Source organism: Rhincodon typus, chromosome 27, assembly GCF_021869965.1.
Source record: "Rhincodon typus isolate 14 chromosome 27, sRhiTyp1.1, whole genome shotgun sequence".
In the NCBI taxonomy this organism is placed as follows: Eukaryota; Metazoa; Chordata; class Chondrichthyes; order Orectolobiformes; family Rhincodontidae; genus Rhincodon; species Rhincodon typus.
The window spans coordinates 8671070-8684910 of record NC_063358.1 but is presented as its reverse complement, the minus strand read 5'-3'; the positions used below and the strand labels follow the sequence as shown (position 1 = coordinate 8684910).

The 13841-nt window shown below is 39.4% G+C and overlaps 1 protein-coding gene across 3 annotated transcripts in view; it reads left to right on the top strand.

Annotated features, from left to right (window-relative positions):
• The window catches only part of mecr (mitochondrial trans-2-enoyl-CoA reductase), a 108125-nt gene that overhangs the window by 92142 nt on the left and 2142 nt on the right, over window positions 1–13841 (top strand). For all 3 annotated transcript variants that reach the window (XM_048612880.1, XM_048612878.1, XM_048612879.1), the window contains one exon: window positions 2242–2314. In XM_048612880.1, the coding sequence (XP_048468837.1) occupies window positions 2242–2314 (73 nt within the window). The remainder of the gene's footprint in view (window positions 1–2241; window positions 2315–13841) is intronic.

Sequence of the window (13841 nt, the reverse complement as noted above, 5' to 3'; positions counted from 1 at the left end):
CCTTTAAACTTTTCTCCCTCTCACTTTAAAACTAAAGTCGTTAGTATTTGACAGTTTTCATTCTGGGGAAGTGTCTGACTGCCCACCCTGTCCATGCTTGTCGATGTTAATATACTCCTATCAGGTTGCCCCTCATCTACAAAACTGTAGTGAAAACAATCCAAGCTTGTCCAACCTTTCCACGTAGCTAATACACTCCAACCCAGGCAACATCATGGTAAACCTCTCCAAAACCTCCACAGCAGAAGGATGACTAGAACTGCACACAATACTACAAGTGTGGTCTAACTAAAGTTTTATACAGCTGCAACATGACTTGCTGACTGTCATTCTCAATTCCTTGACTGATGAAGGCAAGCATGCTGTATACCATCTTTGCCACCTTATTTACTTGTGATGTTAGTTTCAGGGAACTATGTAATTGTACCCCATGATTTCTGTGCATATCAATGTGCCTAAGGGTCCTGCCATTTACTGCTTACTTTCCTCTTGCATTTGACCTCCATAAATACATCACCTCACACCTGTCTGGATTACAACCAGACCCCAGTATATTATAGAGATAACCTAGACCGTAACGTTTTATATTTTTTAAAATGCAAGTGTAAGATACTGTGTTCCAGATATGACTTGATCGGTGCACTATTATGCTTTAATCAAAACACATTTTATTCTTACAACACAGTTAAAATACAACAAAAAGAAGAATTAGCATAACTTTACTCTGTTGAAAATCTTAATGGGATAATGTATTATTTGACCACTATTCATCAACTATTCCAGTATAGGCAGCATTGCATGTTCATAACCTTGGCAAAGGCAATTCAGCAACACAGTTATTATTCTTACATGCTGTCTGTCTCCAGTCTAGTAGAAAGAAAGAAACGATCTGCTCCTTTTGATTTTTGAAAGGAAACATCTCTGTCTAAGACTTCAGTCTAGCAGCAGAGAACTCAAGCTTTCAGCTCCAGAAGCTAGCAAATACCACTAACTAACTGAAAGCAAAATTGTTCTGGGTCTGTGTGAACCTGACTCTGCCCACTCATGATTCTTTTGTATTATTTTAAAAAGAAACACCTAGGGAGAACTCAAAGCTTTTTACCAGCTGCCTGTCTGAAGGAGACATTTTGGTGCCACTGTGACAACATACCTCTGCAAGAGAAGCAGGACAAAACACATTTCTTAAAAGCAAAGTATCAACTGTTCCTAAAATGTTCTCCCATTGAAACTTTGATCACCTGGCCAGGGTCATTCCTCAATATAAGGTCTGGTACAGCACCTTCCCTAATTGGACTAGCTACATGTTGTTTCAAGAACATTGTTGGATGCGCCTAACAAATTCCACCTATCTAAGCCCCTGGAACTAAGGGAGTACCAGTCAATATTGGGAAGTTAAAATCACCACCAAGACAATTTTCTGTTGATTTTACATCTTTCCATGATCTATTTACATATCTATTCCTCCATATCCCACTGGCTGTTGGAAGGTCTATTAGTATAGCCTCTTCATGGTGATTGCCCTGTTTTTCTTTTATTCCTGAGTGCTACACCATATGGTCCGCTGGATGAGACCTCCAAGATGTCTTCTTTTAGTGCAGCTGTGACATTCTCCTTTGTCAGTTATGCAACTTCCCCCACCCTTTTTACATTCCTCTCTATCATGCGTGAAACATCTAAACCCTGGAATGTTAAGCTACAACTGCTGTCCTTCTCTCAACCAAGGTTCTGTCATGGCTTCAACATTGAGTTCCATGTAATAATCCAGACTGTAAGATCACCTACCTTATCTGTTATAGTCCTTGCATTGAAATAACCACAATTCAAACCATCAATCCTGCCATGTTCCCTACAAGTTTACCACTTACAAGCTTCCTTCCAACTCATACATCATCCTGACCTGGAATGCTATTACTGTTACTTCTTCATTGCTGCCTCACAGTCTAAAACTCTATCTCTAATAGAACCGTTCATATATCTGCACCTTGGACAGCAGCAGTTCAACTAGGTTTCTCATCACCATCCCTAGGGCAATTACAATTGGGTAATAAATGCTGGTCTTGTCCCCAGTGCCCAGATTCCATGTATGAACATAAAGGAAAATCCACTGAACATTCGGAGAGTTATTGTGTCTACGTCCTGTCCAAAAATTATTGATTCCACACAAACATGTTGAGAAAAATAATACATAGTTTGATCATGATAGTTATGTGTTAGTTTTAACATTTTCTGCTTTTTTGCTAGAGTGCGCTTATTTTCAACAATGTTAAAGTCCGCGGATTCTGGATGACACAGTGGAAACGAGATCATGGGCATGGTGAGTGGAACATTGAGGCAGAAATCGACATTAATAATTTTGCACATATTGATGAAATTAATTCTGATGGGGAATATGACTGGGATCAATGGCCATCTAGGTGCTGTTCAGAATGAAGAAAAATGTGTTACAATTGTAAGGAGTTGAGTGGGGATGTTTGTCTTAAAGAGGACTTTTTTCTCTATTCACAATGTTGATTTTTCTGATAATTTTAAGGCTATTGAACTTGTTTGTCTTGTTCAATGCAATACACAATAGGAAAATGATAAGAAATTAAAGACCAAAGAACTTTAGAAGTTTGGACAATTCAAAGATGTCTTCATGTATGTATATCGTGTTTAGGTACAGCTCAGTAAGTCTGTGCAGTACATAAATTTACAAAAATGCTCAGGCAAATTTTGAGATGATGGGAGAATTCAACCGTAACAAGAGGACTGGTGTAATTACAAATGAAGTTTACACATTTGGCTGAAAATGAGTAGAATAGGGCACATGAAGTTGGCGTTTTGGACTAGACCAGACCCCCTCAAAATATTTTAAGAAGGTACCCTAGACCCTAACAATTTCTTATTTTAAAGGCAAATGAAACGTGATTGTTCAAACTACTTTAAGTTCAATAATTTGTTTAAACGCTATAGTTAAAATACAACCAAGGAAAGAGGAATTTAGAATAACTTAACTCTGTTGGAAAATTTGACAGAATAATAGATACAGTATCTATTACTAATTAACTGTTCCAATATAGTAATATCCCATAAACACACTGTTTGGCGAAAAGACAAATTCAGAAAAACAGATTTTGTGTCACAGGCAACCTAGGAAAAGAACGCCCAGCTTTTGGTTGTAACTGTGGGGAGAAAATAACCTCCAATTCTTCAAGCCCGCAACAGCAACTTCTTAAAGCTAAACCTAAAAATTAAAAAAAAACCTAGAAATCCTGGTCTGTGAGAGCTGGTCACACCATTCCAGGCTGCTTCTGTTGTTCCAACTTTTTTTTTTAAAAAAGAACCCAATGCCTCACTAGCTGTTTACTCTAGTAGTTTTGGTAGACTTCTCATCACCTTTACCTTCCAAACTCTCTTCAAAAAAAGCCAGAATAAAATAACCTCTTAAAGCCACATTGTCACAGTTGGTAAGTCCTTTCCTCACCATGCTGGGATTATTGTCCAAATTACATAGAGTCAATAGTGCTTGTAAGCTACCCCTATCAGCAGAAAATGCAGGAGATAAATGGCCTGTGAGTGGGAGCAACTGAGAAACTACGTAGCTGTAGTGACTCTTTTGCTCAGGTCACTGTCAGCCAAGAGGTGAACCTTGGTTGTCAGGGAGGTATGTGTCAGCTGATTCTGGATGTGTACTATAGGCAGAGCCCAGAGAAGGTGGCTGCAGGGAGGAAGAGGCCATTGTGTCAGGGCATAATAGGAAGGGTGGGAGAGGGATACTGCAAATGCATGAATGAAAAGAAGGTTGTGTGTGGGAGAAGAAAGAAGCTGCAAGGGCGAGGTAGTAGAGAAAAAAAGAGAACAATTTTAATTCTGTCAACAAAGGAATACTCAGCTAACAGGGAGATGGAAAAACTTGAAATTACTGATATAATGATTTCCTTGGAAATGAATGTGAAATTTGAAACTGAAAGCTGCATATGTTCAGGAGCTACTATCTGGGGAGTAATGGAGTGGATGCTTTTGTGTTAAGCACTGTACCAGTTGTTAAATTTTATATCTGAGTGAAATCAGAGATGCAAGAAAAAGATGCAGCATATCAACTGCTAGTTAAATGTACCAGATTTGAGCATGCACAGTGGAAATTTGTTGGCCATGACCTCAACAGACTGCAGAGGATGTGCTTAGAGTGATGGACTTTTTGTGTTTAGAAGTGTGTATCGGCTATTTTGAAACACCATGTGTTGCTAACTTATGTCTGTTGTCTGTTACAGAGACATTGCTCCAAAAAAATCAAAGCTGGGAACTAACTATTCAGGGTTTGTGTATTTTCAAAAGGGCACACAAGAAGGAAAGGATGGAGTGTTAGCTTTGTTAGTACGGGATGGAATAAGTACAATAACATGAAATAATTTTGGATTGGAAAGTGAAGAATTCATATGGTGGAGGTAAGAAATAAGGGAAAGAAAATATTAGTGGATGTAGTATAGGCTCCCTGACAATAACTACACAGTTGGACTGGGAATAAATCACGAGATAATTAGGGCATGTAACAAAGATAGTATATTAATCATGGGTGATTTTAATTTTCACGTAGATTGGGAAAGTCAGATGGACAGAGGTAGCTATTAGGAAGAATTTATAATGTATATCTAGGACAATTTCCTCAAACAATAAGTTGTGAATTCAACCAGGGGTCAGGTTATTTTGGATTTGGTAATGTGTAATGAGACAGGTTTAATAAATTGTCTCAGAATAAAAGATCCCAGAGGGAACAGTGAATATAACATGGTAGATTTTTGCATTCTGTTTAAGAGTAAGAAACTTGGGTTGGAAACAACTGTGCTAAACATGTAATTACATGGGAATGAGGGCTGAGTTGATTGGAGTAGATTGAGATAGGAGTTCAGCAGAAAAGGTTGATGAACAATGACTTTTTTTTAATAATTCAGGACTCACAGCAAAAAAAATTCCCAGTGAGAATAGGGATAAAACTACCATGGTTAAGCAGGGTGGTACCAAATTGAAAGAAAAGCAAACAATGTGGCAACAATTAGTAGTAAGACAGAGGGTTGGAAAAATTTTAAAGACCAAGAAATGAAGACCAAATAAAAAGAGGAAAATAAACTGAGAGCAAACTAGTGAGTAACATAAAAAGAGACAGAAAGAGCTTATTTAAATTTATGAAAAGGAGGTTCCAGAGCGAACTATGTGGTAAATGGAAAAGCCCTGGCGAAAATTGATGCACAGAGAGATCTGGGTGTTCAGGTCCATTGTACCCTGAAGGTCGCTACGCAGGTCGATAGAGTGGTCAAGAAGGCATACGGCATGCTTTCATTCATCGGACGGGCTATTGTGTACAAGAGTTGGCAGGTCATGTTGCAGTTGTATAGGACTTTGGTTCGACCACATTTGGAATACTGCGTACGTTTCTGGTCACCACATTACCAAAGGGATGTGGATGCTTTGGAGAGGGTGCAGAGGAGGTTCACCAGGATGTTGCCTGGTATGGAGGGCGCTAGCTATGAAGAGAGGTTGAGTAGATTAGGATTATTTACATTAGAAAGATGGAGGTTGAGGGATGACCTGATTGAAGTCTACAAAATCATGAGAGGTATAGACAGGGTGGATAGCAAGAAGCTTTTTTCCAGAGTGGGGGACTCAATTACTAGGGGTCACGATTTCAAGGTGAGAGGGGAAAAGTTTAAACGAGATATGCGTGGAAAGTTCTTTACGCAGAGGGTGGTGGGTGCCTGGAACACGTTGCCAGCAGAGGTGGTAGAGGCGGGCACGATAGCATCCTTTCAGGTGTATCTAGACAGATACATGAATGGGCAGGGAGCAGAGGGATACAGATCCTTGGAAAATAGGTGACAGGTTTAGATAGAGGATCTGGATCGGCGCAGGCTTGGAGGGTCGAAGGCCTGTTCCTGTGCTGTAATTTTCTTTGTTCTTTGAGGTCAGAAACAAGAGCAAACATTGGCCTCTTGGTGAAAGAGGCTGGGATAATATTAAGGGGGAGCCAGGAAATGGCAGAGGATTTGAACAAATACAAGCAAAATACCACAAATGGTGGAAAACTCAACGGTGGCTCAGTGCTTAGCCCTGCTGCCTCACAGCGCCAGGGACCCGGGTTCATTTCCACCCTCGGGCGACTGCGTGGAGTTTGCACATTCTCCCCATGTCTCTGTGGGTTTCCTCTGGGTGCTCCGGTTTCCTCCCACAGTCCAAAGATGTGCAGGTTAGGTGGATTGGCCATGCTAAATTGCCCGTAGTGTTCAGGGATGTGTCGATTAGGTGGGTTGTAGGGGGATGGGTCTGGGTGGGATGCTCTGAGGTTCGGTGTGGGCTTGTTGGGCCGAAGGGCCTGTTTCCACACTATAGGGATTCTATGATTAAAAGAAAATGCTGGAGAGACGCAGCATATCTTACAATACATGTAGGAGAGAGAATCTGTGCAGTTGGAAAATATATTTTGAGGTAATGAGGCAAAAGGCCTTGGACCTGATGGAGTCCATGCCAGGATATTAAGGGAAGAGATATTTGATGTACTGGTAGTAATTTTCCAAGAATCCTTAGCTTCTGGAAAAGTTCCAAAGAATTAGAAAACTGCCAATACCCTTATTCAAAAAGGGAAGGCAACAAAAAAACAGGCAACTGTAGGCCAGTTAGCTTAACATCGGTCACTGGGAAAATTTTAGAGTCAATTATAACAGAAGTAATAGCAGAGCATTTAGAAACTAAGATAATCAAGCAGAGTCAGCATGACTTAATGAAGAGGAAATCATGCCAGACAAATTTATTAAAGTTCTTTGAGGTGGTAAAAAGTAGTGTAGATAAAGGAAATCAAGTAGATGTAATATATTTGGACTTTCAAACGGCATTCAATAAGCTACTGCTCAGAAGCCTACTTAAATTAATAAGCAAGCATGTGGTTGGATGTGGTGTATGGAAAGGGGATTGGCAAACTAATAGAAGAATAAGAGTTAGGAGAAAGGGGGCAATTTCAGGAAGGCAACCCAAAAACTAGTAGAGTGCCACAAGGATAGTACCGGGACCACAACTATTTCCAATTTATTTTAATAACTTGGATTACAGAAGGGAAGGTACTGTTGCCAAGTTTGCTAGTGACACAAAAATACAAAGGAAGACAAGTAGTGAAGATGACTGAAGAATCTACAGAGAGATATAGACAGGTAAAGTGACTTGGTAGATGGAATATCACGTGGGAAAATGTGAGGTTAAGCACTTTAGCAGGAAGAATAGAAGAACAGAATATTATTTAAATGGAGAAAGGCTGCAGTAAGCTGCAACACAGAGGGATTTGTGGTCTTCATGTATGAATCAAAAAAATATGACATCCAAGTTCAATAGGTTACAGGAAGGCAAATGGAATGATGGCCTTAAAATAAAAGGGAATAGAGTATAAAATAGGGGGATGTTTTGCTAAAACTACTCAAGGCATTGGTTAGACCATAGTAAAAATACCGTGAACATTTTTAGTCCCTCTGTCTGAAAGATATACTGCCTTTGGAACAGACCATAGAAGGTTCACTAAGTTAAGCCAAGAATGGAGGGATTGTCGTGAGGAGAGATTGAGTAGGTTGGGCTTGTACTCATTGTAGGTTAGGAAATTGAGAGGAGGCTTTATTGAAACATATAAGATTCTTTGGGGATTGACACAGAATAGATGTGGCGAGTTTGTTTCTGTTGTGGGAGATTCTAGGCCAGGGTGCATAATCTCATATTATTGAGTCACCCATTTAAAACGGGGATAAGGAGATTTATTTCTCTAAGTCATATGTCAGCAATTCTTTACCATAGTGGACTGCGGAGTCTGTGTTATTAAGTGTATACAAGGCTGAAATAGGCTGATTTCTAATCGTTAAGGGAATCAAGAGTTTTATGGAAAAGGCAGGAAAGTGGAAGATATTCAGATCAGCCACGATCTCATTGAATAGTGGCATGGACTTGATAAACAAATGCTGTATTTCTGCTCCTACATCTTACAGCATGGAGAGAGAGAAAAACCTGGGTCGGAAGCAATTGTACTAAACGTAAATAAGTATAATTACAAAGGAATGAAGACAGCTAGGTGGAGTTGACTGGGAAAGGTATTTAGCAGCAAAGACAATTGAAGAATAATGGCATATGTTTAAGAAAGTAGTTCATAGCTGTCAATAAAGATATATCGCAGTGAGAGAGAGGGTTCTCGGAAGGGGATAAGCCAACTATGGTCAACCAGGGAAGCTGAGGAGAGCATCAAATTAAAAGCCGAGGATTGGGAAAGTTTCAAAAACGAACAAATGATGACCAAAAAAAAGAAAATAAATTTTGAGGATAAACTCACACATAACATTATGATGAACTGCAAGAGTTTATTTAAATATATAAAAAGGGAGGGAGAGGCAAAAGTGAACATAAGCCCCTTCAGAGAATTCAGACTGAGAAAATCATAATGAGAAACCAGGCAATATCAGAGGAGTTTAATAAATACTTTGCAACAGTGTTCATGGTGAAGACATGAATAGCATTCCAAAGATAGTAACTAATCAAGTGGCAAAAAGAGGAGAGGAAAAGACCAGAGGATTAGAAAACTAGCAATGTAACCTTTATTCAAAAAGAGGAGACAAAAACAGGCTAGTGAGTTTAATATCTGTGATTAGAAAAAATCTGTTAGAGTCTATTAAAGGTAAAGTGGCCATAATCCCACCATAGGGCTGTTCTCTCATTAGACGTCACTAGCAGTGAGTTTTGACCTGAGGATCACCTGAGAAGGTGGGATCTTCGTGGTAACCTTAACTGGTGCGGGAATTGAACCCACACTAGAGCATTTCAACATGCATAATATAATCGAGTGGAGCAGGCCTTGCTTCATGAAGGGAGAATCATGCCTGACAAATTTATTCGAATTCTTCGAAGGTAACAAGCAGAACAGATAAAAGGGAAGCAATGGTTATAGTATATTTGGATTTCCAGAAGACGTTCAATAACCAACCACGCATTAGGCTGCTTAATAAGATAGGAGCTAATGGTTTTGGAGATAGTATATTAGCATGAGAGGAGGACTGGGTAGCTAACAGAAGATAGAGAGTTGGGGAAAGGGGAGCATTTACAAATGGCAAGCCATAACTAGTTGAATGCCAAAGGAATCAATGCTGGGGCCACAATTATTTACAATATATATGAATGCTTTTTTGTGGAAAGTGAACGTGCTGTAGCCAACTACAAAAATCTGGGTGGGAAGGCAAATGGTGAGGATTCCAGAGTCTGCAGAGGGATATAGACAGGTTAGCTGAGTGGACAAAAACTTGACAGATGGATTAAAATATGGGGTTATGCACATTGGTAGTAATAATAGACCAGCTGAACATTATTTAATTAGAGAAATACTGCAGAAAGCTACAGCACAGAGAGTTTTGGGAGTTCTTGTGCATATATCATAAAAAGCTAGCATACTAGTTTTGCAGGTAATTGGGCATTTATTTCAAAGGGACTGGAGTCTAAAAGTAGGGAAGATATTAGTTAGACCTCAGCTGGAATACTGTGAACAGTTTTGGTCCATTTACCTAAGGAAAGATATACTGGAATTGGAGGCAGTCCAGAGACAGTTTACTAGGTCTTGTAAGGAGAGATTCATTAGGTTGGCCCCGTACTCACTTCAGTATGAAAAGAATGAGACGTGACTTTACTGAAACATACAACATTCTTAAGAGACTTTACAAGGTAGATGCAGAGAGGTTGTTTGCAATTATGGAATTTTTTTTTTATTCACTTATGGAATGTGGGTGTCACTGGCTAGCCAGCATTTATTACCTGTCCCTTTTTGCCCTTGAGAAGTGGAGGTGAGCTGCCTTCTTGAATCACTGCAGTCCATGTGTTGTAGGTAGACTCCATAATTGTTAGTGAGGGAATTCCAGGACTTTGACAGAGCAACAGTGAAGGAACAATAAGAACCAAAAGAACTGCAGATGCTGTAAATCGGGAACAAAAACAGAAGTTGCTGGAAAAGTTCAGCAGGTCTGGCAGCATCTGTGAAGAAAAAATCAGAGTTAATGTTTTGGGTCTGCTGACCCTTCCTCAGTAAAGGAACAATGATGTATTTCCATGTCAGAATGCTGTATGACTTGGAGGAGAACTTACAGGTGGTGGTGTTCCCAAACATTTGCTGTCCTTGAACTTCTTGATGGAAGTGATTGTGCATTTGAAAAATGCTGTCTAAGGATCTTTGAATTTCAGCTTTGCATCTTGTAGATATTAGGAGCAGTGTGTACTGAGTGCCAATATAAGAAGTGGATGTTTGTGGGTTATTTTGTCCTGGATGGTGTCAAGCTTCTTGATTGTTGCAGTCATCCAGGCAAATGTGGGTATTCCATCACACTCCTGATTTGTTCCTTGTATATAATGGATAGGTTTTAGGAAGTCAGGAGTTACTTGCAGTATTCCTAACCTCTGATCTGCTCTTGTAGCTGCTGAATTTATATGGCAAATCCAATTGATAAATGGTAATTCTACCCCCTCCCGGATATTGATAGTGGAGAATTCAGTGATGGTAATGCCATTGAATGTCAAGGAATGGTTGTTAGATATTCTCTTATTGGAAATGGTCATTGCCTGCCATTTGTGTGGTTCAAATGTTACCAGTTTAGGACCAGAGTGCATAATATCAGAATAAGGGGTGCCCATTTAAGACAAAGATGAGGAATTTCCTCTCAGGTGGCAGTGAATCTGTGGAATTCTTTACCACAGAGGACTGTAGAAACTGGATTATTAAGTATATGCAAGACTAAGATAGACAGATTTTTAGTCAGTAAAGAAATCGAGGATAATGTGAGAAGGGCAGGAAAGTGAAGTTGATGATCAGGTCAGCCATGATCTCATTGAATGGCAGAACAGCCTTAATGGGCTGAAAGGTCTACTTCTGATTTTACGTCTTGTGGTCTTCTGCCAATTTGAGTACTATAGTTTCTAGGAAATTAATCTTCTGTGTTGTGACTTTAACTTTTATGGAAAGTTGATATTTAAAAATATTGATGAACTCTAGTTCTGTTTCTGTGAGCATCCAAGTTTCCCATACATCAACAAAACTACAGAAAGTATTGTTACCAAGTGACTGCATCACCTAATAAATAGGTTACTGAGAATTGAAAAAGAGCTCCTGAAAACTTAGAAAAAAAAGTCCCTAAACATGAAAAAATAGCCCATGAGAAAATTTTGAGCCCTAGAAAGGAAAAGATTATTTTGATCCCATGCCCAAATACTTTTTAGGGGTTGTCATGCCATTGTTAAGTGAGATTGCAGTATGGACTAATCTGAAATTGATGATATTCTGTACTCATACTATGACACAATTAAGAATGAAATTGTACTAATGAGTTGCATTCCATGAAAGGAAGTAATTGCCATATGAGACTATTGCAGATTACATGCTCAAATTAAAAAAAACTCTTATCACTGTGGGCACAGTAAAAGCTTAGACATGAATCTTAGAAGCACATTTGATGGAGGCCTGACAGGATAATAAATTGCAGGTCAAGTTAATAAGTAAAGAGATTAAACTGATGTGGAAGGAAACCGGCACTGATACCACAGCCATTAAAATGGGAGAGGAGGATCTGGGGGTAGAAAGAGGAAAAGAGAGAGAAAAAGAAACAGGGAAAGGGGTAAAGGACCTGGCGAGCAGAGGAACTCCGACTGGAGCGTCCTACTCTACCACCATCTTTTAAAGTGCCAGAGATAAAAGTCCAGCACCCACAATAGAAATGAAAGTCAGAGATTTACCACTGAAAACAACCACAACAGTGTGTTATCTCAGGAGGAAAGTACAGGAGGTCTTTAAGTCATATTTCCTTTGGCAAATTTGGTGTGGAATTGACTAGTTATTGCAATAAGAGCATTCCAGTATCAGTGATGCTAATGGAATATAATGATACATCATTTTATTTGCCACTGGTAGTAGGCGGTAACAAAAAACTTTTTTCTTATGGGCTGGAATTGGCCTTAGGGTTAAACCAATTAAATAATTCACAGCAGGAATCAGTAAAGGTATCCCTGACATTGAGGAAAGCAAAGAGTACACAAAGTGGTCTTTAACAAGAAAGACCAAATGATAAAAATCAGGCATCACAAGGCTGAAGTCAAGTCAAAGGTCAATGTGCAGCCAATTCAGCTGATGTATTGTAAGGTTAGGTCAGTGCCATATGTGTACTAAGAGATTGGGAAGAATGGGAACAATTAAGAATGTGAAAATCAGTGAACAGGCTACCCATTCTGACAGTCCCTGTAGCAGATGCACTGAGTTGGATTGTAGAGATTTATGAATAGTCAATGAAGGTTTGTTTTATCGTTTGCAAATGGGCAGTTGTTCAATAAGATAAATCTGTCAAAATCCTGGAACTCTGTTCCTAACAACATTGTGGGTCTACACTCATGGAATGCAGCTGTTCGAGAAGGCAGCTCACTACCACTTTCTTGAGGCAATTACAGATGGGTGATGTCTTGACCTAGCAACACACATATTTAAAATGAACAATTTTAAAAAATGAATATTAGCAATTAGAATTAACCATTCATACATACAATGAGTGGTACCAGTTTAAAAGCTTACCATCTGGGGTGAGTACTGAATCAACAGTATTCTAGAGTGTTATATATTAGGCTGGATGAAAGGAGAATGCTGCTTCTTGGATGACATTTTACTTAGTGGTAAGACCAAGAAAGAACATATTGTAAGATTGAATGAGGCCTTAGATCCACTTTAAGAGTATGACATTAAAGCAAAAAATTGCAAATGTTGTTCCATGGCATCAAGTGCCACATAACAGGGTCACCTTGAAACCCGATAAAATATACTTCTTTAAATAATTGCATCCAGTGATTGACTCTGAATCTCTGTGTTATCCTGCCAGCTATATTTCTGCAACTTGCAGGTTTTAAATGACTTCGTACAGGGTGATTTTTCACTCAGAAAACCTGTCTTAACAAACTCACATTCAGGGGTGGCACGGTGGCTCAGCGGTTATCACTGCTGCCTCACAGGGGCCCGAGTTCGATTCCACCCTCAGGCAACTGTCTGTGTGGAGTTTGCACATTCTCGCCATGTCTGTGTGGGTTTCCTCCAGGTGCTCTGATTTCCTCCCATAGTCCAAAGGTGTGCAAGCTAGGTGGATTGGCCATGCTAAATTGCCCATAGTGTTCAGCGATGTGTAGATTAGGTGGGTTATGGGGTGGTGGGTCTGGGTGGGATGCTCTGAGGGTCGGTGTGGACTCGTTGGGCCGAAGGGATTCTAAGATCTATATGTTTTTGGAAAATGGAAACTTTGTACACAGCAACAAAATGTGCAATGCACAAGAAATTGATTTTTATTCCCCTAAAGGCCACAAATCTTCTGCATCCCTCTCTATATCCAACTTAACCTGAAAGAATTATCTGCAAAAAGGGGCCATGTTAAAAAAAAAATTCAGGTGCAGATGTCAGAATGGCTTTTCTGACGGTTCTGTAGTTAAACCTATTTAGTTTAAAAATAACAATTGCGAAAAAACATTCGCTATATGTGTAAAATGCTACCTGATTTACTCAGTTTTTTCTAACAGTTTCTGTTTTAATTTCAGATTTTCAGCTTTCTCAGTATATTCCTTTATTGGTATTTCAGTTTATGAAGATTATTCCATGTGACAACTTGTAAATGCTATTCATTAAGTGATTGAGATGTTTCTATGAAGCAGCTACAAAACAGGATGATGCATCTTAAGAGATAGTAGGAACTGCAGATGCTGGAGAATCCGAGACAACAAGGTGCAGGGCTGGATGAACACAGCAGGCCAAGCAGCATCATAGGAGCAGAGAGGCTGACGTTTCGGGCCTA